The 25789-nt window shown below is 35.8% G+C and overlaps 1 protein-coding gene and 2 pseudogenes across 1 annotated transcript in view; all 3 read right to left on the bottom strand.

The window, feature by feature from the left end:
• BAZ1A (bromodomain adjacent to zinc finger domain, 1A) overlaps nt 1-25789 on the bottom strand; it is a 104451-nt gene that overhangs the window by 47398 nt on the left and 31264 nt on the right. Inside the window, 2 exon segments of the mRNA XM_008574020.1 lie at nt 472-573; nt 10992-11135. Of these exon segments, the coding sequence (XP_008572242.1) occupies nt 472-573; nt 10992-11135 (246 nt within the window).
• LOC103591511 lies at nt 4687-8249 on the bottom strand (annotated as a pseudogene).
• LOC103591336 lies at nt 14660-15177 on the bottom strand (annotated as a pseudogene).

The raw sequence follows: 25789 nt of genomic DNA on the forward strand, positions 1-25789 counted from the left end.
CACTCACTACCTCCCTCTGCTTTGAGTAGGCCTCAAACATGAAGATACCCTTTTTAAAGATACCCTTTTTTTTTACTATTTAACTTCCTTAAGGAATAGAAAGAGACTGATCCAATGTTTATATCTAATGAATGAAATACTACAAGTGTAACATATTTGTTAGCACCATCAAATATATCAGCTTTGAAAAAATTGAGTTCTCTCAGGAGAAGTACTTCATAAGTAGGATCCTTTGTAATTTTTAGATTGAAGACTATTTGGGGTTAGTTACTAATCTAAAAAAAGGCTCAAGGAGTCCATTAGGATTCATTTTATCAGTCTATGAGCATATAAATGTATATTTATTTTAAAAAAGGCAAGAAATCACTTGCCACACTACCCATCTCCCATCAATTCTACATCAAACTTTTCTAATGTAACAGATACAATTACTCTACTTTAAATTACTATAGAGAAGGTACTGAGTTTTACCTGATTTGGGTTGCTTTAACAATAGCAGAATCATATAATTCTTTTTTAATGGGTTGCACCTTGTACTTGAATAATAACGGATCAACTACATCTTTTTTCTTCCTAAAAAGAGGGAAAAGACAAATCAGTCAATAATTTGGAAACAGATTTTAAATGCAAATCTAGTTTCTAAGAATATACTGTAATGGAATCATATGCATTTCTATTTTAACTAGGATTTTATAACTTACTGATAACCTCCTCACTGTTCTGATAGCCAAAAAAAGTACACAGGACTATTTTATCTTAGGTAGGTATTTTAATTCTTATTCAATAAATTTTTCTTGGGTGAAGAAAGTAACTAGAGCTGAATAAACACAAAGTACCCAGTTCAGGTTACATAAATTTGTTTAAAAAAAAAAAAGTGTTTGGATTTGCTTTTAAATTGTCTTCTTCTTAGATATATAATCCAAAAGCAAAAGTGGAGATAGTATAGTTTAATGTTTTAATAACTGGCAAAGAGGCTACATATGTAATCCTTACCCCCATTAACTTCTCATCCTTTCTTCCCTTTGAAGGTATACTTATTCATTCATTCATTCAATAGTTAAGCCTATAATGTGCCAGATACTACTCTAAACAATGAAGACTCAACAGTAAACCAAACAGAAACATAGTGGGAAGATACAGACAATCAAAAAAATATAATACAGGATAGCTGGTAAGTGCTCTGAGAATAGAGTGCAGGGTGGGAAAACCACTATTATTATACTAGTAATGATCCCTCTTAAATTGACAAGGTAGTCCTTCCAAGAAGTTGATATTTCAGCAGAGACTAAGAAAAATGAGGCGGCAACCCATGAGAAACTCTTGGGGATATGAGTTTAAACAGGAAGAGGGAAAAGAACACACAAAGGCCCTGAGGTAGGCCACTAGAGGATTTTGAATAATAGCGTGATAATGATTTAACTTACATTTCAGAAAGATCACTCTGGCTGTTATGTGGTGAATAGACTTCCGACAAGAGTACAAACAGGGATAGGGATACCAGTTAAAAAGAACTGATGGCAGCATGGACTTAATTGGTAATGGTGGCAGTAAAAGAGCAAAGGTTGAATTCTGAAACTACTACCTCTGAGAATGTACAGAGGATCTAAGTGGGGATTATAGAGAAGAGAAAAAAAAATGCTAGGAAAAGATGATGAAGAGAAGCGTTGGTGATGAGGGAAAGATATAGTCAGTGATAAATACAGTACAAACAAGGCAGGGGAGGGGTTCAACACAAAAGGGATATATGATAGTCCTATAAATAAAACTGGAGCAATAGCATTAAGTTCCAAATTGGAGGGCCAAGTATCTTCAAGTATCTTTACACTGAGACCCAGCACACACATAAACCAGGAAATATACTTAAATACTCACCCTTCCTTTATGGGATGCCGCCTTAATATTTTCTATTCCATTAAAGTTCATTATTAAGTTAATTTCACAATCTACATTGAGGTAATAACCTGCATTTTGAAAAGCGCTACTGGTGTACAGACTAGAAAACTTGTACATGGGCCTTATCTTAAAGAATTTAAAGCTATAAAATGTGGGGATTTTTAAAAAATTTATTTATTTATTACAAATACTCATGAGATACAAAGCTGATTATCCCCCCCTCCTGTCCATGATGTGGGGGCCAGATTCATATTGGGAGCATATCCATTACCAGATACCCTTTGTACCCTTTGTCACCTCCCAATTATCCCCTATCTTCCTCCCCTCCCCCCTCTCCCCTCAACTCCAATTTGTAGCCCTAGGAATGTTCCCTCCCTCTGTTGGATCATGGCATTACGGTGGTCTTTCTTTCCTGCCTTCCTTTCTCTTAGCTCCCACATAGGAGTGAGCACATGCAGTATTTCTCTCTGTGCTTTGCTTGTTTCTCTCAATATAAGTTTCTCCATGTTCATCCATGTTGTTGCAAATGTGAGTATTTCATTCTTTTTTATGGCAGAGTAGTATTCCATAATGTATGTATACCACAGTTTCCTTATCCAATCATCTATTGATGGACATTTAGGTTGGTTCCATATGTTAGCTCTTGTAAACAGAGCTGCAGTAAACATGGGAGTGCAGGTATCTCTTTGAAATGATGATTTCCATTCCTCTGGATATATACCCAGAAGAGGGATTGCTGGGTCATATGGAAGATCGATCTGTAGTTGAAAAACCTCCAAATTGTTTTCCAAAGTGGTTGTACTAATTCACAGTCCCACCAACAGTGTGGTGATGTTCCCTTCTCTCCAACCCTCGCCAGCATTTGTTATTCACTGTCTTTTTGATTATAGCCAGTCTAAATGGAGTGAGGTGGTATATCAGTGTGGTTTTAATCTGCATTTCCCTGATGACTAGTGATGTTAAGCATTTTTTCATGTATCTGTTGGCCATCTGTATGTCTTCCTTTGAAAATGTGTATTCAGCTCCTTTGCACATTTTTTAATTGGGTCACTTATTTTTTTACTGTATAATTGGCTTGAGTTCTATGTATATTCTAGATATTAGTCAATGTGGAGATTTGTATGTATAAAAAAGTATCTTTTGTTTTTCTTATTGCACCATAAAATTCATTTGTGAAGATAAATCAATAGAATAAAAACCTTTTTTTCTATTCAGTGCAAATATTCTTACTGGAGCTTTTCTATATAACCCTTACACAAAATTCAGTACAGAAGGCTAACTGGTTAGCTCATAGCTCAGTTGGTTAGAGTGTGGTATTGATAATACCAAGGTCAATCAAAGGTTTGAATTCCCTTACCCATCAGCCACACACACACACACACACACACACACAAATTCAGTATAGAATAAAATCATAATTGGATTCCGTCCAAGGAAGTACAATTATTGGAGACCAACAGAAACTGCTCCTTACAATATGGATTTCACTTACAAGATAGGAACTTTAAGGACAATATTAAAAGTAACTTCCATTTTAATCATTTTCCTCACTTGCTATGCAAACGTAGATCTAAATAGCTAAAACATTAAGTTTAATCTGATGATCTCAATAATGACTGTGATCACCAGTTTATCACCAAGTAAACTGATTTTATTACCAACAAGTGCAGACATGTCTTTAGATCAACAATAATCAGCTAACACTAAATATTATACTTACAAAACCAGATCACAGTTCCAATTATTTCTCCACAAAATTTTATCTTTTAAAAATGTTTATTTCAATAAACCTAATTATATATGTAAATTTTAATTATTTTATTTTACCATAATAAAAATTGTTTTTGTTGCTATACTATGGACATTTGACAATAAAGAAGTAAAAGGTTTAAAATTTTTCTAATCAGCACAATAGAAATGATAAAACAAAACTACGCTTTCAACATAAAGGTTTCTTTTAAGAGGAATTATTAAATTATATTCACTATAACTATTCCGCAATGACAACTCATTAAATGATTATGCTTTCAGCACAGATGTTTACTTACTTTTTTTTTTAAAATGTAAAATGCTAATCTTATTTCTCACACTTTAAATTTGCATGCATGAAACTACAAATAGCAATCAGGTCCACTTCTTTAAAATAACACTCAAATTCCATTATCTTATTAACAATTAGTCAAGTTATAATGAGAGCCAGATTGTGTTGCATGAGAGAAATTCAGTGCATATAATATTTTGAAACTAGATACGTGTTCCTGAACAGGTTCCTAAAATAATTAGTTTTCCTTTGTGCTCCTGCAAATCACCATCAGTATAGGAGATGTTACCAAAAATGTATCTTATTTATGCACTACTTTCAGGCCAGGATAATCTTTTTTTTAATAACACACTTCAACTTTAAATAATATCTGTTTTAGAGACAGCTTCATAAAATTCTGATCCATTATAAAGATAAGCAGCAGCCTGATTGATAGCTTTATATCACAACAGCAGAGTATTTTATTAGAAAGTGTCAGTTACATACTAATCTGAGCGGCTATAAATACCAGTTTTAGATCTACAAATCCTAAAAGCAACTTAACAAACTCACTTATACTTGGCACATTTGGCTACTGAAATCAGACAGTAAGCTAGTGAATATTTTATATTTTTACCTATTTATGAAAAACATTTGTACAAGCAAAAAACATCACTTGATATTCTAATTATCATAATTTCCCATGATAGCATTCACTAGTTATGATTCTGTGATGGCTTAGTAGTATCTATTCAAGTCTGGGAAGAGTGAGATCAAGGAACTGATTCTTTGATGTTTACAATCCTACTATCAGTCTGCATCCTAACCCCAGCCTCAGCAACATGCTTAAATATATTTGCCAACATGCCCAAAAGAATCTGCATTACTTTTCTCATAGCCCCTTTTGCTTTCTTGCCAGATGATGCCTTTGGAGCAGGTGCTTTCTGGGCAGGAATCTTCTGGGGTGGAGCCTTTTCATCTGCAGTGGTCATCTTTTTTGCTGGAACTTTAGCAGTAGCTGCTGCAGCTGCTGCAGCTGCAGCAGCATACTCAGCAACAAGTGCATTTTTAGGAGAAGCTTTCAGTAAAGCTGCCTTTTAAAGCTTCTTAACTTCATTCTTGATTATTCTGTTCATTTTCTTTGCCTTCCAGACTTTATAATGATCAAAATTTGTCATATTTGCCTTCCTTTCTCTGGCTTCAATCTTCTTGGCCCACCTTGTGGCTGCCCATTTTGTATTGATATCAGCCTTCTGCCAGGCCTGTTGAAAATACTTCTGGTGGGCACTGTGTGGAAACTTAAGGATGAAGTCAGTGAGCTGCATGCATTTGAAAAGCATGGCCTGTCTCCTTACCTGACTCCAAGATCCATCAACCAAAGCCCTGTTCTGATCACTAACAACTACCTACAATCACAACCAGTTTTCCAGCATGAGGCCCAAAGGAGATGTAGGCTAGCTGGCCAACCTCCACAACGTGTTCGGCAAGAAGTGTCAATATTTTAGTACGGACAGGGCCGACCTGTGGCTCACTCAGGAGAGTGTCGTGCTGATAACACCAAGGCCACGGGTTCGGATCCCATACAGGGATGGCCGGTTAGCTCACTGGGTGAGCGTGGTGCTGACAACACCAAGTCAAGGGTTAAGATCCCCTTACCGGTCATCTTTAAAAAAAAAATAAATAAATTTTAGTATGGACTATTGATTTAGTTCAGTTCTCAGAGAATTTGTGATTGTAGATGAATTTCACTATTTGGCTGTTAGGTTAACAGGGGAAACCTGTATCAAGTAATTATACACACTGTGAATTCACTAAGTTGTGAGGATTTTCACATGTAAATTTTCTTTAAATCTATTAGTAACTTTTGGGGGAAAGGAACAACAGCGGGTATAATTACAACATTACTAAACCCATTCTTGAAGGGCAAACATTAAGAAGAGTAAAGAAAGGATCGCTGAGAGCAGATACATGATATAAATGTAATCATTTAGAAAGAACAAATGTTCCACTCTGGTTTAGGATGCTGTTAATTAGGGCAGGCCAGTTAGCTCAGTTGGTTAGAGCACAGTGTTATAACACCAAGGTCAAGGGTTCAGACCCCCTTACCCGCCAGCCACCAAAGGAAAAAAAAAAAAAACAAAAAACCCCAAAACAAATAGGATGTTGTTAATGAGGAAGGCTGTAGGTATGTGGGACAGGGGATATATGGGAATTCTGTACTCTCTGCTCAATTTTACTGTGAACCTAATACTTTTCTAAAGTTTATCAATTTTTAAAAAATAGATATATTGCCATTCTAACTATTTTTAAGTATACTAATCTAATGGCATTATGCTCACAGTATTGTACAACTATCACCACTATCTGTTTCACAAACTTTTTTGTCATCTCAAACAAATTCTGTACCCATCAAGCAATAACTCCCCATTTCTTCTTCTACCTCTTGGCCCCTGGTAACCTCTAATCTACTTTCTTTCTCTCTGAATTTTCCTATTCTAGATATTTCACATAAGTAGAATTACATGATATTCGTTCTTTTGTGTCTGGTTCATTTCACTTAGCATAATGCTTTGAAGGTTCATCCATGTTATAGCATGTATCAGGGACTTCATTCCTTTTTATGGCTGAATATTCCATTGTATGTGTATACTACATTTTGTTTTTCTGTTGATGGACAGTGGCAGTTTTTGGCTATTGTGAATAATGCTGCAGTGCATATTAGTGTACAAGTATCTGTTTGAGTCTCTCTTTTAAATTCTTTTGGGTATATGCCTAGGAGTGGAATTGTGGGTCATATGCTAATTCTATGCTTAGCTTTTTGAGGAACTGCAGAACTGCTTTTCCCAGCAGCTATGCCATTTTACATATTCAACAACAATGTACGAGGGTTTCCCTCAATAGAATATAAGGCTATGCCCTTGTCATCACTTGTTATTTTCTGTTTTTCTCTTTTTAATAAAATTATAGCCATCCTGGTGGGTAGAGAGTGGTTTTGATTTGCATTTCCCTAATGACTAATGATGCTGAGTATTTTTTCACATGCTTATTGGCCATTTGTATATCTTCTTTGGAGAAATGTCTGTTCATGTCCTTTAACCATATTTAAACTAGGTTGTCTTGTTGAGTTATAGGAGTTTTTTATATATTCTGATCAGAATTTTAAAAATAGAATTTTTGATACTTTTGGGGTAGCATATTGACTATTTCTTGCAAAACCAAATGTCATATCAGTAAAAGTAGGAACTTAAAAGCTTTACCTTTTATAAAATTGTATTCCCTAAGAACATTTTATAGCTTACTTATCTGTCTGTGCATTGACAGCAGAATCTGAACTAAGTAGTAACTACATATTTGCCTTTGTAGATTAGCTTTTGTTGGTGGGCAGTGGTCAAGGTTTTGGGGAGCAGGTCACTTAGTAATTTTAAGGATTAACACTTAAACATTTCCTTCTTAAACTAAGCTTGTGAAAGAGACTATGAGAGAATTGCTGCTATTCCTTCTCTTCAGAAAGCATGTTCTATGTGTAGTTAGCAGCCTTGGACATTTTAGTGCTCTCTGACTCTCAGAGAACCCGACACTTGCAGAACCGCTAATATCTTTGACAGAATTGGGTTCAAGAGTAAAGATATTACAACATTTTTTCCCTCAGCTATTTACCATGAGATGTATGACAGAGCCTTTGATATTCCTATCTAAATACTTGCATACTGTAGAATGAGATGAGGCTGATCATACCAATGGAGTATTTTGTGTAGAATATATAATAAATAATACCTTAAATTTAGAATTATTCATTTATTTTATGTATCTGCAAGCAGATTTTATTTTAAAAATTGACTTGGCAGGGTCAGCCCATGGCTCACTTGCAAGAGTGTGGTGCTGATAACACCAAGGCCACGAGTTCAGATCCCTATATAAGGATGGCCAGTTAGCTCACTTGGGAGAGCATGGTGCTAACACCACCAAGTCAAGGGTTAAGATCCCCTTACCGGTCATCTTTTTAAAATTTAAAAAAAAAAAATTGACTTTGCTATTATTTATAGTACTAGATAAAAGTTTGAACTATATTTTACAGATGATAATTTAATTTGCATCACATAAAATTGAGGTAAAGAGGTTTAGAGTTTTGTCTCCTAGTCCTTCAATATTGTATTGACTCTTCTGGGTCTTCTGCCTCTCCATATAAATTTTATCATCAGTTTGATGATATCCACAAAATAAGTCATTGGGATTTTGGCTGGCATTGCATCAAACTCTTAGATCTAGTTGGATGTACCTATAAATCATGTTGGGAAAAACTTACATCTTGACAACTTTGTGTATATCTTGCAGACATTATGAGCTATGTAATGCTGGGCAAATTATCTAACTCTGAACTTCCATTTCTCCAAATGATATGAGAATACTTCTACCTACTATTATAGAACGGTTCTGAGAAATAGATAAGACAACTTAGGTGAGTTGTAAGCTTAACTCATGAAAAATGCCCAATAAATACTTTTTCTATTCCCTTCTTTTCAAACCACCTACTGAACACAAAAAAAATCCAGATTATGTTTTGTTGGCAGATAAATTTACCTAGAAGTAGACTTCTTACTCACTTAAATTAGGGAATTAATGGAAATAATTCAACAGAGTAAAGGTCCAGAGATAACTATGCTTCACCCTTCCTGGTATCTGATGATCTCAGGATATAGCAGTAGCAATATATAAACAAGTAGGCATTCTATGATAATGATGTGTGGTGAAGTCTAAGATTCTTTAAGAGAGAATCACAGACAAACAGGTTAAAAATATCTGTGGATGAATAACTGACCAGTATACTCACTTTTCCCACATCAAGAGTCTATTCCAGGGCCAGCCCATGGCTCACTTGGGAGTGTGGTGCTGATAACACCAAGGCCATGGGTCCGGATCCCGATATAGGGATGGCCAGTTAGCTCACTTGGGAGAGCATGGTGCTAACACCAACAGTCAAGGGTTGAGATCCCCTTACCGGTCAACTTTTATTTATTTTTTTTTAAAAGAGTCTATTCCAAGTATCTATATTCAAGGAATATGGCACAGCCTACTGAAGAATTTTGGCTGATTACTCCTATGGTCAAATTCAATTATACTTTGTGATACACTTGTTATAATGGGAACTAGCAGGGTTCACCAATGGAAATCTTCCTCTAAACTCTACATATAACAAACAGGCAAAGTATTTACTCATATTACTAACTGGGACTTTAAATTAGCTTGCTTTGTATTCAAGGTAACAAATTACCCATAAAATACGCAGTAGCTCATGTTCAAATCTAAAAGGAAGGAAAAGGGCCCTTTAAGAACGAGAAAATAAATAAATAAAAGTAAGGAAAAGGACATTTATGAGCTAAGTAATGGTGTGCTGACCCTAAGAATCTAGACATTCCTCATTTCAAAGCACCTCGCGGCACCTAAAAGAATTAGAAGATATTAAAAGTTACTACAAGATAGCTTTAAATGATAAACCATTTTTAAATGAAAAAAATTCATGCTTGAGCATCAATTTAAAAAATTAGCTTTTATATACAAAATCTGTATTTAATCTTTTAATACTTGGCTTTGTTTTGTATTTTGGATTAAAATTTCCTAAAGGTGGGGCTAGCTGGTTAGCTCAATTAGTTAGAGCTCAGCTTTATAACACCAACATCATGGGGCTGGATCCCCAAACCAGCTAGCTGCCAAAATAACAATAATAATAATAATAATAATAATAATAATAATAATAATAATAATAATAATAATAATAATAATAATAATAAAATTTCCAAAAGGCATTCTAATAAATATGAGAATAACAGAATTTATTTCTATTTATTACTAAGAATATCTGCATTTTTACTTATATCTATACCTATGTGTACACTCATCTGATTTACAGCTAACTCCATTTAAGTGTTATAATCTCTGACAAAGGCCAAACAAAACACATGAATTACCTGTCAGAGACACTATAGGACATATATTAAGTACCACCATACCCACTAATTTTGCATCCCAAACCCTATATTTAATGACAGACACAGACAAGTGACATAGTAGTTTATTTTTCTGCTTAACAGTAACAACTACTAATAGTTAATAATTTCTACTTAATTAACAGTTTCTACTTAATAGTAAAAAAAACCCAAGATGTACCAAGAGACTTATTATATAGGACCATGTCATGCTTCATTTACTCACTTAAAAATCATTTATTTTGTCAGGCAATGTGCTACTTTGATGACCTTGTGCAAAGTCAATTAACCTTCTTAAATCTCAGGTTCTTCCTTATTAAACAAGGATAACGATATACCTCCAGGACTGACAAAAATGCATATAAAGCACTTAGTACAGTGCCTGGTCATAGTCAATTCTCAAATGCTTGTTACAGCCACAATAGTTCACATCAGACAAAATGAAAATTTTAACTACAGAGAGAAAGAACTTGATAGATACTGGTATTTCAGGAGCAAAGTAATTAAGAGAAATAGTTAAAAGTAGCCTTAGGTCTCTTAATTAAATATTATGGTACCATTCACTAAAAACAGGGAAGTAAGAAAGACACAAGACAGGCTGGAGAACGCATTTTGAAATTTGAGATACCTAAAAGGGAACAGAATGGAGGAGAAAAGCCTTAGAATAGCTGTTGTGAAGAATATGGGAGGCTGCTGAGCTAAAAGGATTTTTAATCAGTTGTAGACCCAGCTGAGATTTTAAAATTACATATCTACATATGTTTGTGTGATTTTTCCTATAACAGCATTCAGCAAAGGCCTTTGACTGACTGAATTTTTGGTGGTTACAGAGTTTCTTTACTATGTGCATCATAAAGTGAATAAGTATTCATAATTAAAGCACAGAATAAAACTTCGCAAGTAAACAAAAGTGGAATTGAATGGGGGTTAGCTTTGACTGAAGTTAGCTAGGTAAATTTCAGTCAGATTGTTTAGATGGGTAGTACACCAAATGTGACTAGAAGGGGAAGAATTAAGGAAGGAATAAGTGAAAAAGTTATTTCAATGGAATATCATTAGTTGATTGGATAATTAGAAAATTAATAAAAATCACTTACCCATTTTGAAAAGAACTACTTTGTGTTTCTGAATCATCACTATCACTGATGATGATAGTTTCTCCATCAACACTGCTACCATAACCATTAGCAAAACCATTTTGATGGGATGGAGGAAGGACTTCCAAAATCCTACACTGTAGCCTGAAATAAATGACATATTTTAAAAATGCAAATCATTTGCTATTTTACAACCAAACATTTCAGAATTATCTAATTATTTTGAACTGAAGTTATTTTGTTTTGTAGCAAAGATTAGATACAATTTATCAGCACCATGTTCTCCCAAGTGAGCAAACCTATTTTATGGTTCAACTTATCAAAATTCTTAGCCATCATATTCTTTATTATTTTCTTCTTTCCTTCTTTTGCTAGCTCTAGTTAGCTTCTTTCTCTAGTTCCTTAAGTTGTAAAGTTAGGTTGTTGACTTGAGATCTTATTTTTTATCGTAAGCATTCACAGCTATGAATTTCTTAGCACTGTTTTTGCTGCATCCCGTAGGTTTTGGTATGTTGTGTTTTCATTTTGATTCATCTTTAAGTGTTTTCTAATTTCCCTTGTGGTTTCTTTTTTGATCCATTGGTTGATTACAACTGTGTTGTTTATTTTCCACAATGCTATGGATTTTCCAGTTTTCCTTCTGTTGATTTCTAACTTTATCTAGTTGTGGTCAGAGAAAATACTTTGTATGTTATTGTTATGGTTAATTTTAGGTGTCAGCTTGACTGGAGTAAGGCATACCCAGGTAGCTGGCAAAGCATTATTTCCGAGTATGCATATGAGGGAGTTTCTGGAGGAGATTGGTGTGTGAGTCAGCAGACTTAGTGGGGGAAGTTCCAATTGGCTGGATGCCTGGATAGTAAAAAAAAAAGGCAAAGAAAAGGCAAATTTACTCTCTCTCCTAGATCTGTGACACTCTTCTTCTCATGCCCTTGGACATCAGAACTCCAAGTTCTCTAGCCTTTGAATTCTGGGATTTACGTCAGCAGCCCCCCCACAGTTTTGAGGCCTTCAGACTTGGACTGAGCCATGCTACCAGCTTCCCTGGTTCTCCAGCTTGCAGATGGCCTACTATAGGACTTCTCAGCCTCAATAATCACGTGAGCCAATTCCCCTAATTACATCCCCTCTCAAGTATCTATTTCTATTGGTGCTGTCTCTCTGGAGAATCCTAATATGGACACACCTTGAACAACACTGGAGTTAGGGGCGCTGACTGCCTATGCAGTAAAAAGTCTGTGTATAACTTTTGACTCCTAGCCTACTGCTGACTAGAAGCATTACCAATAACATAAATAGTTGATTAACACATATTTGTATATCTTATGTATTATACACTATGTTCTTACAATAAAGTAAGCTAGAGAAAAGAAAATGTTAAGAAAATCATAAGTTAGAGAAAATACATTTAAAAAACATTGAAATACAATGAAAAAAATCTATGCATATGCTGGCCAGTTAGCTCAGTTGGTTAGAGCATGGTGTTATACACCAAGGTCAAGTGTTCAGATTCCCATACCTGCCAGCCACCAAAAACAAACAAATAAACAAAGACAAATAAAACACACTTAAGACAAAAAGCATTCCCAGAGATAAAATCCATGGATAAGTGGACTTGCACCGTTCAAACCCATGTTGTTTAAGGGTCAACCGTATACCTTTTCAAATCCAGTGACACTAAATTTGTGACCTAATATACGGTGCATCTTGAAGAATGTCCCACATGCACTTGAGAAGAATGTTTATTCTGTTGATGCGTAGAGTGCTTTGTATATGTTTGTTAGATCTGGTTGGTTTACTGTGTTATTCAAGTCCTCTATTTCCTTGTTTATATTCTGTCTGGCTATTCCATTCATTATTGAGAGTGGGGTATTTTAGTCTCCAATTATTATTCTGAAAACGTTTGTTTCTCTTAGCAAATTTATATACTTAACTAAAATAACTGTCCAGGAAATCAAATATTGGCATAATATCTCATTATAAAGATTGGATCTTACAGTTTTTCAAAGCATTCAATATTTTAAATTCTGCAAGTCTCCTGAACATAACCTTTTCATTCTCACTATAACTTTTGTTGTGATTTCTGGTCTCTGGAAAGCTTCCTACTTACTAACTCTATCACTCCTATTCTGGCTTCCTTTAATCTGCACACTATATCTGGATTTTATGGGCTGTAATTTCAGACACTTACCACAATTAAAATATTCTTTAATCCCATTTCTACTGCACCAATTTCCAATACTAGAAAAAATACCACCTGTTTTCTCCACACTTCCTCTTGCTAGTAACTTCTTTACTTCTTTCCTTGAAACCATGAGTCTACTATAAATTCAACATTAAAAATCTTACTGTTATGGTTGAGATAATTTTTGCTGGTTCTCAAAACAGATTTCCAAAACTTTCTCTTCCTTAAATCCCAGTCCCAGCTCTTTCATATTAGAGAATGAGAGAAGAGATCTTGACTTAGGCTCTTTGACTTCCTTCTTCACAAGATCAAATGTCCATATTCTTTATAACTGTTCACATTCCTATGTTAGAAAGATGCTCTTTCATCTCATACCCACTCTTCTTACCTGCTCTGTATATATTTTCCTTCTATTTAACACCATTTTATTTTTTAAAGGAATATAACACAGGGATTTCAACCTTGTGTAATGAAATGGCTTGCTAAAGGAATCTTTAAATGTCCATTTAACTAAGTCTTGCTGAGGTAATTAAAACACCAGTATTGTCAAGTTTCCTCATCTGGGTAGGTTGCTGGTAGTGATAAAATTTTTCCTTTCAGGAATTTTTCAAATAAACGGTTGTATTCATATGACTACAGACATGGATTCCGATATGGCTCTGCTTTTAAATTAACTACAGAGTCATCTATGTAATTTGAAAGGTTATGGCTTCAGGAAAAAATTCGATTTTTTTTTTTTTTTGTAAAAGATGACCGATAAGGGGATCTTAACCCTTGACCTGGTGTTGTCAGTACCACGCTCACCCAGTGAGCCAATCGGCCATCCCTATATGGGATCCGAACCCATGGCCTTGGTGTTATCAGTACCACACTCTCCTGAGTGAGCCACGGGCTAGCCCAAGGAAAAAATTCAATTTAACTTGAAGTGATTTATTTCTTAGGTTGTTCAGAACAATGGCATCTCAGAAACATGAGCTTACCTGTGGTTTTTGTTTTGGTGAATGTTTAAAAACAAACGAAAAAAGAAATCCATTTACATATATATTTTACACACACACACACACACACACACACACACACACACACACACACGCAAAAACAAACAAAAACCCCAGAATGGTCCTTAGGCATATATATTAAAAAAAATTTCTGATTGGGTAATGACTATGGAAATTTCCCCCAACATTTAGAGAAGGTGTTCTCTTATGCACAGGAAATAATATACCATAGTATCAAATGTTCTTACATGATAAATGAGGCAGCTACAGAAAGCTTTTATTTATTTGTTCAAAGTAGCCAGTGCTATTGATGCAAAAGAACCTAACGGAATTGTTGGGTTCCCAATATCACTTTCAAAACGAACATATCAAACTTGACTTTCATTAGAATATAGTTATTTCTTCACACTAGTAAATCGAAAACCAAGACCCAGATTTTAGATATATAAAATGTATAAAAAATAAATAAAAAGCAATGCAAACAATTATTGAGCATCATCTTCTGCACAAGAATGCCAAGTTAGTCTCTCTTCATAAAAACCAATTACAATTTGAGGACAATTCATATTTGCCTCTTTTGCCAGCACCAAGTCTGCCCCATCTGAATCTTTCCATTCCATGAGAAACACCAATTCTCCACTGCTGTCTGTGGCACCAATTATTCTTTCAGGATCAAGGCCTCTGGCAAAGCCTCTTGGTTTGTCAGCAGCATCTTTTCTTCTTTGATTTGCTATCATCAAATTCACTGTCAGATAAAGATTTTCTTTTTGTACCATCTTTTTCTTTACCAGCTTTTTGAAAACTAAGAAATGCTTCACTTAACTCTGGACAATCTAAATTTTCTTCAGGTTCCCAAGTATTGTCAGCATCTGTAAATCCCTTCCACTTTAGAAAATACTCCACCTTCCCATTCACTATGTCAGTCCAGTACTTTTTCTATCACAAATTCTTCAGGCTTTGCCTCTTCAACTTTTTTACTTTTTCCATTCTGATTCTTTCCCATTTGAGGGGAAGTCTCCTTTTCTTCCATTTACTGTGAGGTAGTTCAAAAGTGCGATTTAGGGCCGGCCCGTGGCTCACTCGGTAGAGTGCGGTGCTAATAACACCAAGGCCCCGGGTTCGGATCCCACATAGGGATGGCCGGTTTGCTCACTGGCTGAGCGTGGTGCTGACAACACCAAGTCAAGGGTTAAGATCCCCTTACCGGTCATCTTTTAAAAAAAAAAAAAAAAAAAAGTGCGATTTAGGGCCGGCCCGGTGGCGCACTGGAGAGTGCGCCGCTTGGGAGCATGGCGGCGCTCCCGCCGCGGGGTCAGATCCCCTGTGGCGGCCAGTTCCCGCTCACTGGCTGAGCGCGGTGTGGGCGCAACACTGAGGGTTGCGATCCCGTTGCCGGTCAGTAAAAAAGACAAAAAGGAAAAAAAAAAGTAGAAACAACTCAAATGTCCATCAACTGGTAAATAATTAAAATGTGGTATATCCATACAACAAAATATTACTCAGCAAAAAAATAGGAATTGAGTACAGATACATGGTACAATATGGATGAACCTTGAAAACATGCTAAACAAAAGGGGCAGACACAAAGACCACATTCTGTAGAATTCCATTTATATGGAATATCCAGAATAGGCAAATCTATAGGGAGAGAAAGTAAATAAGTGGGTGCCAAGATCTTGGGGTGGGGGATGGGACGGCAGGTAGCAATGAGCAGTGACTGCTAATGGGCACAGGTTTCTTTCTAAGGCATTGAAAATGTTCTAAAATTAGATTGTGGTGATGATTATACAACTCTGTGAACATACTAAAAACCACTAAACTGTACATTTTAAAATGGTGAATTTTGTGGTATGTGAAATATATCTCAATAAAGTTGCTAAAAAAAAGAGTCATAAGTAAAAGCAGGATACACTAGGAAGTAAATAAAAAAGAGAAAGCAGTGCTGAAATTATACCTATAGCAACTTTACAACTTTTAGGCAATCCTGGAGGGAAGCTTTTTTAACTAAGAATATCCTAAGCACACTGATAGGCTAAACCTTTATTCTCTGAGAAAAAGTGGTTCAAGGTTAGACACTTTGCTCATATCATTCATTTGGCCATCCCATACCATAAACAAGTTTTGATATATTATGGGCATTCATAGGACTGCCTGTCCATTCACCAGTCCCATTCTTTTGGGAACTTCATTCTTCCCATACCCTACCGTCTTCCACATGGCTATTGGAACTGTCATGTTCTCAAAAAACACTGGTCAGAGTTAGTTGATACAGGGTTGGCACCTTTTTGCTGAGTTAATATATCTTTTCTAAGATTTTTAAATTTGGAATCTCAAAAGTAAAAATCAGTCCCTCTACCATTATGAAATCCATAGGATATAAAATTTCAGTGCTGTCAACAGCCATATTTCCTGCCACATGGAGGAAGCCTGTTTGTGCAGTGAGAGAAGATTAAGGCTAGAAGACAGGAGAGATGGCAAGGGTATTAGAGGTAATCAGTTCTCTTACTCCTGTTCTTCCTTAGACTTGGCTGCACCTTGTTCATCTCCGGCTTAGCTGTTACTCTTTCCTTCGATTCAATAAACAAATAACTCTCTGTTTTGCCTATATGTTTTTTCAAGATGAATTTTTGTCACTTATAGCCAAAATAAATAGAATCATAAAATTACAGAAAACAAACAGTATTATTTAGAGCTAATTTCATTTTGGGAAGCTGGTAGATTTTTACAAAATAATAGAACTTATTTTCATTAGTACAGGCTTTAGAATATGCTTATATTCTCCTTTAGAACATCTTTAGTATCCCCTGCAGTATCTGATATTGCTGTTAGGCACACAGAAAATTAGGACATGGATTTCCTGCTAGGAACTTTGCACCACACCCAAATAGAAGAAAAAGCAACTGGTTCCACAGAATCCCAGGGTTTATGAATCAATAAAATAAAGTCTATGTTGGTAACCCTAAAGCCCTCAAAGTAGCTGATCTTCCATTTTCATTCACTTCCTTTCATTAGACTTACACAGGTTCAATTAAAAGTATCATAGTCTTGGTCCTTTTCAATTTGCCCTTAAAAATTTTGAGAAAGAAGGGAGAAGACTCAAATTACTAAAACTAGAAGTGAAAGTATGGACATGATTGCTGATTTTACAGAAATAAAAAAGACTATAAAAGAATATTATGAACAATTGTATGCAGAAAAATTAGATAACCCTGATGAAATGGACAAATTCCTAGAAACATACAAACTACAAAAGCTGACTCAAGAAATAAAACTTAGAATAGACCTATAACTAACTAGTAAGGATATTGAATCAGTAATCAAAAACCTCCCAACAAAGCAACACCTAAGAAAATATGACTTCACTGGTAAATTCTACCAAACACTAAACACAAATTCCCTCAAAATCTTCCAAAAAATTAAAGAACAGGGAATATTTCCTAATTCATTCTACAAGGCCAGCATTACCCTGATACCCAACCAGACAAAGACATGGCAGAATATATGAAGAACTCTCATAACTCAAAAAAAACCAAACAACCCAATTCAAAAATGGGCAAAAGACTTGAATAGACATCTCTCCAAAGAAGATATATAAATGGCCACAGTGAAATAAGCCACAAAAGGACAAATATTATATGACTCTACTTATATGAAGCATCTAGAATAGGCAAATTCATAGAGACATATTAGAATAAAGGTTACCAGGGGTTGGGGGAAGGGCAGAATGAGGAGTTATTGCTTAATGGGTACAGAGTTTCTGTTTAAGATGATGAAAAAGTTCTGGAAATAGTGGTGATGGTTATACAACACTGTGAATGAATGTACTTAATGTCACTGAATTTCACACTTAAAATGATAAAAAATTTTTATGTTTATTTTACCACGATGTAAAAAAGAAAAGAAACTTTTTTTGTTCTAACAATAAAGCTTGAGAAGAGGCTCAAATACTAATCCTACACGGGTAGCAAACGGAAATGGTGTCTAAAGAATCGCAAGCTAAATTTCACCACTGGCTGGTAGCAATAAACCAGTATTTCTAAAGAGGAAGAACTTCAGGAAGTCATATCAAAACCTTTTAGGTAATTATGTAATTTAGCAACATACACTGCACAAAAATATTAAAGGAATCAAATGGACCCACTTTTTTAAGGGCCTAAATATCACATCCTGGGATCATAATATTACTCAGATTTCTAGGAGGTAATGAAGAAAGCTTTTCAGGAAACCTATGATAAGGTTCCTCAAGTTGGAGACAGACTTCACTGGCAGAGCCCAGGTGAGTGCCCCTAAGTAGTGGTGGTGATGAAAGGAAACAGAGTAAATGAGCCCAGCCTGTGCCAGGTACGGTTGGTGTGGGTCCAAAGTGTTGCAACCGTTCATCAGAGGAAATATCTCACCATGGCAGAGCCCTCAGAGCTACAATAATTTAAGGACTAATTAAAAAATCAACAGTAGGAAATACAATCCCCTGACAAAGGAATTATGTAGAAGGAAACCAGTACAGCATAGGGACATTGCCTACAATGTAGTAAATATTTAATATACAAATTATAGTAGTTATTATTGATGCTACTACTCTTAATTTCTGTACCACACCCAAACCACAGGGAGCATTCCTTGACAATCTAATCAAGACTAGGCCTCTTACTGGTACTTAGCTAAACTTCAGTTACACGAGATGTCAAGTCAACACCTTCTAATAGATTTCCAAAGAGACTTCCACTTGCTACCATTTCTGGGTTGTAGGGAGTCCAAAGATTATGTAGGTGTGAGAAAGTTTAGAGAATCATGAATTAAGATTCAGTTAAAGGGTCTTTGAGAGACATAAACTTTCCAAATTAAAGTTATACTCCATTATTTGAGGACACAGTGGAGGTTAACAATCAAAAGATGGTCCTTATTATTAGAGTTCATAAGTGTCAGATAAGTTATGTAACTTATACATATTTCTTTCCTCATATCAATTGACTTGCAAGTTACACATTTTCCAGAAAATGAAATTTAAATCATTTGCTCTCAGTCACACAACCAGTAATGGTACAGCCAAACTGTCTGACTCTAAATACCGTATACTTTCTAACTTTTCACACTATTACTAGAGTTGAGGGGGAACAGAAGCATTATATTGACCCAAGGGTATTTCAGAGCTTTAAGGCCAGGCAGTGAGAGGCTCCATAAAGCGCTAATAACTTAAACGCGTTTCAGAGTGAAAGCAAGACTGTGGAACAGCAAGCCCAGAATGAGGGCACAGCATTAGTTAGCCATAAATCTGTAACAGTGACATGCTGGATATGGAAACAGCCTTTTATGAAAGCATTTTGGAATGGTATATACCTCCTCCCCAAAAAAGGTGTTAATAGTCAGAGCTTAATTTATATCTCAAAATAGCAATTGATTAAAACAAAAGCAAATGTATAAAACATTCTAGAACTGAGACATATGCAGAATTTTTACAAGGCATTTGGGGTAGAAGGTGAACAGCAAAGGGAAAGAAGACTAGAAGGCTGGGGAGACCTACTTAAGATAAGGGACTGCCCCCATCTGGTTTGCATCTCTAAAAATGGAATATGCTGAATCTACGGCAAACTTCACACCTGTTCCCCATCTGGGCTGCCTCATTAACCTTTTACTTTCTTGTAACACAGGTACAAGAATATTTATTAAAAATGCTGTATTTGGATAATTACTTCAACTTTAAAAGTAAAAATAGAGTAAACCTGATTAATTTGAAGTTCAGAGTTAAACAGAAAAACAAAAATCCTTAAACTAAGGAGGTTATGTGACATCTTATTTTAGGTAGAAGAGACCAGACTGCTCAAGCAAGTCTGCTACTTCACACAAAAAGACTGAATTATGTTGACTAATTGTCAATGGAGAAAAAGAGGCCGAGAAAAGATGGCTTTATTTATAATACAATTTAGACAAATTTATCAGAGAAGCTCAAAGAATATTTTATTTTGAACTGTTCTGAAACTCTTCATGGACTAAAGAACCAGATCTTACTATTTTTATAATTGGCATTTCACCTATCTTAAGTGTAAATATCATAAGATAACAAAAATCATTAGATTCTTACTGAAGACTAAATCCATTATTAAAAGATATAAAGTACAAATAAAAATCTTCAGAAAGAAAATTCTATATACAAGATATATGAATTAAACCCTACATATTTCTACTTAGTTTCCAAACACCTGGATACTATTAGTATGCTGTTTAAACTCAGTATTCAAAATTATCGTATTAAAGCCATATTAATTAGTGTGGCTGAAGCATCAACCAAATTCATTAAAACTTTACCAAAAACTTTAGAATTCCAACTAATATATTCAAATTAATAGATATTCAAGTGTTTGTGGGCTCAGCTGTATGCTTGCCTAGCATATTGATGCAAACATGTTAGAAGATATGAGTAAGGAGCCAAGACCAACATATAAAGATCAGAGACAATAAAACACTAAATATGAAAAGCCACTATAGATCTGGTAGTAAATGGCCTTTTGTTTCAACACAATAACAGTATTTTCAAATAATTAAACTGGTTTCAATGCGAAGGATGGATAGGAAGAGGATTCTTGCCTTCTATATTACACCATCCTGACTAATGAAAATGATGGTCACAACATTGGGATATTGGAGCAGAAATCAAGAAAAAGCCTGAGTTCCTGACAACTTTGTGGACCTGTCATACCAGCCCTATACTACATATTCTGGACTTATTTTACACAAGAAAGAAATTTCTATCTTGTTTATACCATTAAATTTTTTTCTATGATGTACATCCAAATCAAATCCCAGCTGAAAAGAAAAGCAATCTACTATTAGGTGTGCTAGTTTTTATTAAACACTGATCACTTTGTAAACATTTTGTCTATGTTAAAATTCATTTTGTGAGTCAGAGAACTGTGTTTCCCAATTCATCTAATAAAAGCTGAATGAGATTTTCAAATTTAAAAGTTATCATGTCATTGGCAATATAGATTTCAAGTCATATTGGTTTCAGGAAATTAGAAACCTTGAGAAGGGAAATAAATTTAACAACCTACGATTTAAAAAGATGGCCATAGGCGTAAGAGATTAGTGGGTGTGGCTATAGTAATAGAAATGTTCTATATCATGACCATTTCAATGTCAATATCCTGGTTGTGAAACAGTACTATAATTCTGCAAGATAATACCATTGGGGAAAAATCTGTATTATTTTACAACTGCATATGAACCTACAGTTATCTCAAAATAGAAAGTTTAATTTAAGAATGCTAATGATAAACATAAATAAAATATTAACTCCAATTAAAAGTATTCATTCCACATGGGAGAAATAAATCAATAACAGACGAAAGTAATGCATACTATATGTATTACTATAAAGTTACAGTAATGATGGCGCGATAGTATTGGTGAAAGGATGGCCATAGAGAAAAATCAATGGAAGATAAGAAAGACCAGAATTAGACCACAAATCCATTTATATGTGGAAAAGGCAAAATTTTAAGGATAGAAAACAGATCAGTGGTTGCCAGAGGGTAGGAGGTAGGGACAAGAGTTGTCTAAAAAGGACCATAAGAGGGGCCGGCCTCTTGGCTCACTCAGGAGAGTGTGGCGCTGGTAACACCGAGGCTGTGGGTTCGGATCCTATATGGGGATGGCTGGTGCACTTCACTGGCTGAGCGTGGTGCAGACAACACCATGCCGAGGGTTGCGATCCCCTTACCAGTCAAAAAAATAATACTAATAAAATAAATAAATAAATAAATAAAAAGGGCCATAAGAAATTTGGGGGAGAGGTTGATAGAAACGTTCTATGTCTTGACTGTGGTGAGTTACACAACCGTATGTGTCAAAAGTCAAAAATACACACCAAAAAGGGTGAACTGTATCTTACACAAATTCTATAAATCCGATTTTAAAAAAAGAAAGATGAAAAAAGTAATGTACTTTAGCAAACAAATTTTATTAGTTTCAACTATTTAAGATAAAGACTTATCTGAATGTAAGTTATTATTTAAGTTATTCTTTAACTTAAAAGAATAACAGTTTTGCTTTTCTAAAACGTGAATACACATGAGAATGGCTAATTGAAGTAGGTCTACTTGTTAGATCTCACTGAAGTATAGATTGGTCCCTCTATACTTATCCAAAGAAAAGCCAGAGAGTTGTGTGTAATGCAAAAAATATGTAAAGAGAATCCTATTCTACAGTTTGTTTCCATCTCAACAATAAACACGTAAAAATCAACCTTAGGGCCGGCCCAGTGGCGCACTGCTGTAGTGCGCCGCTTGGGAAGCGTGGCTGCGCTCCCGCCGAGGGTTTGGATCCCACATACAGACCGGTTCCTGCTCACTGGCTGAGCGAGGCGCGGGAGCAACACCGAGGGTTGCGATCCTGTTGCCGGTCCCGGTCCGGTACGGGGGCAACACTGAGGGTTGCGATTCGTTGCCGGACACGGAAAAAGACAAAAAAAAAAAAAAAAAAAAAAAAAAAAAAAAAAAAAAAAAAATCAACCTTAAAATCCCTATTTTTGTAGAAAGAAGCTAAATATACTCAGGTATTCTCTCTTACATCTTGAGTTAGTCAAATCAAAATCAGATGATTTCTGTGCATTAAAATACAGTGCATAAAAATAGCTGAGAGAATTTATAAAGAAATTATCATATACAAAACTAACAAATTAAGATGACAAAATTATACTTATTGCTCCCTTCTTACACCTACTTGGAGTCACCATTTGGTGACTGAATATTTTTCATATATTCAAAATATTTTTCAGATATTTTTCAAAATACCCTCAATATTTTTTTACTATCCTTAGGGTCGATAAACATTCTTATATGATATAGTAACAACAAAATCAATATGCTCACTTACTCACTGACTGGAAGGAAATGAAGAAAGATGTAAACATATCTTCGAAGAGAAAACCAAAATTAAACATCAGCCCATTCTAATGGCCAATCATAACAAATTACTAATGCAGGGCTAAACTATTTGGCATTACAGTACCATTTATTCATTCTACTTGCATGTGATATGAGGGGTCTTCAAAAAGTTCATGGAAAGATTCATATTATCTTTTCATTCTTTTTTTCAATGAAATTTTTGAAGTACCACAAGTAATTGTTTTTTCCCCTGGAAACTGGGTCAAAACATAGAAAAACAACAAATAAAAATCCTATTTTTCCCACGCTTGCAGTCACCTTTTGTTGTCACTACAGGTAACACTCTTTCATTTACTAGCAAAATATTTAAAAAGAAGAAAGTTTCAACAGAGTACACGAATAAAATAATTAAGACACCCTCTGATAAGTACGAGGGCATTTCAAAAGGTTCATGGAAAGATTCAGATTATCTTTTAATTTTATTTTTCCATGAACTTTTTGGAATTACCCTTGTACGACGGTTAAGAATTTAAATAGCAGCGTAACTTGTTTGTTGCAGTTTTTTACCATTGGGTCAATGATCAGAAGATGCTAACTTTCAAACACTCAACAGTATAACCTGGATCACTCTTACAGTAAATGATCAAAAGCTTAATCTGAACACACTTTGACAGAAATTATAAATGCTCACCTAAAGTGAAAAGTGAAAAGGTGGGTGATCAATAAATGCATTCACTATCATCCTTTAATACTGTTAACTGCTATCCTTTAGTATTATTTTAGCACTCATTTATTCTCACCATACAGAAGCATAGTGGTTCTGACACTGCCTGTGCCTGAAAACTTTTCCACCACTCATGACCCTAGGCAAGTTTTAATTAATTAACCTTTGTGTATGGGCTCCTCAACTTTAAAATTAGTAAATGAGAACCTATCACATATGGCTACTGTGGGAATTAAATAAAATAGCACATGTAAGAAGCTTAGGACAGTGCCTACATATAGTTATCTCTCAAAAGTACTGTCATCATCTCCCTAAAATGATGTATAGCAAACTCTCAAGAACAGTTACTGTGATATAAGAGAACTAGGGGACTGGCTGGTTAGCTCAATTGGTTAGAGTGTGGTGCTGATACCACCAAGGTCTAGGGTTCGATCCCTGTACTTGCCAGCTGTCAAAAAAAGAAAAGAAAAGAAAAGAAAACCAGGGACTGGTTAGAAAAAGGATGACTCATCAAGCTGGCAGACTCTTCACTTGTCTTTGACAACTATAGGAAGTATCTAACATTTACTCAGTGACAACCATGGAGCCCACTACAGGAAATGACTCAGGCTCTCCTGAGCTGGGGTGGTGGGGGGCCAAGGGCCTCAGGCATGACCCCCCGACACCCACAACCAGCCCAGCAACAACCACCAAGCCGCTGCAAGACGTGCCCTGGGCTCCTGAGCTGGGGCAGGGAGGTATGGGGGGGGTGAGGGCTTCAGCCACACCCCTCTGACATCTGCACTCAGCTCAGCAATGACCAGGCCACCACTGGAAGCCCCCTGGTCTCCCATGCAGGAATGAGGGGGGGTGCCACAGGCCTCAACTTTGCCCCTCCTCCTTCCTCCTTCTCCCACCCTATTTCCTTCCTCTTTCCCCTCTCCCCCTCCCCCACAGTTGCTCCACAATAAAATCATAGAATGTAAAAAATATTAATAATACTAATAAATAAAACAAAACAAAAAACATTTACTGAGTGATTTACTCACCAGGCACTACGCTGGGCTCCAACAAATATTAACATCTGTGGCAGATTGTGGCAGTTATTGAATTGAATCACTTCTCTCTCTCTGATCCCTGACCACATTAACTCTGGATTTACTCGTGTGACTTCTTTTGGCAAATGGAAAACTAGCAAACATGAAGCATGCTGAGGCTTGTACTGTGCTTGAACATTGGGGTTTGCTCTTTCTCGCTGCTGGGAACCTTTCTACCATCCTGAGAATAAGTTTGGGCTAACCTCCTGAAGAATGAGAGGTCACATAGAAGAAGATTCCAGCCATCCCAGTCTAAGGCCACAGATATGTGAGTAAGGTTATCCTAGATTCTAGGACCAAGATAATCTAGTCTCAGCCAGGTCAGTCCAGACCATAAGAACATTTCAGCCAACCACAGAATCATAAGAATAATGCTTGCTGATTTAAAGCCATTAACTTTTGGGGGTGGTTAGCTATGCAACAAAAGCTAACTAGTACTTCCATCATATGAATGAGATATTGTTTCAATTTTATAGATTAGGAAAGAAGATTTCACAGCCACTGTGGAAAACAGTGTGGAGATTTCTCAAACAACTACAGACAGCGCTACCATATGATCCAGCAATCCCACTACTGGGTATATATCCAAAGGAATGGAAATCATCATGTTGAAGGGATACCCGTACTCCCATGTTCACTGCAGCTCTATTTTCAATAGCCCAAATATGGAACCAACCTAAGTGTCCATTGACAGATGACTGGACAAAGAAAATGTGGTATATATACACAATGGAATACTACTCAGCCATAATAAAGAATACAATTCTGCCATTTGCAGCAACATGAATGAGTCTAGAGAAAATTATGCTAAGTGAAATAAGCTAAACAAAGAAATAGAAATACCGCATATTCTCACTCATAACTGACTGCTAGGAAGGAAGGAAGGAAGGAAGGAAGGAAGGAAGGAAGGAAGGAAGGAAGGGAGGAAGGGAGGGA

Source organism: Galeopterus variegatus, unplaced genomic scaffold (assembly GCF_000696425.1).
Source record: "Galeopterus variegatus unplaced genomic scaffold, G_variegatus-3.0.2 Scaffold54, whole genome shotgun sequence".
Classification (NCBI taxonomy): Eukaryota; Metazoa; Chordata; class Mammalia; order Dermoptera; family Cynocephalidae; genus Galeopterus; species Galeopterus variegatus.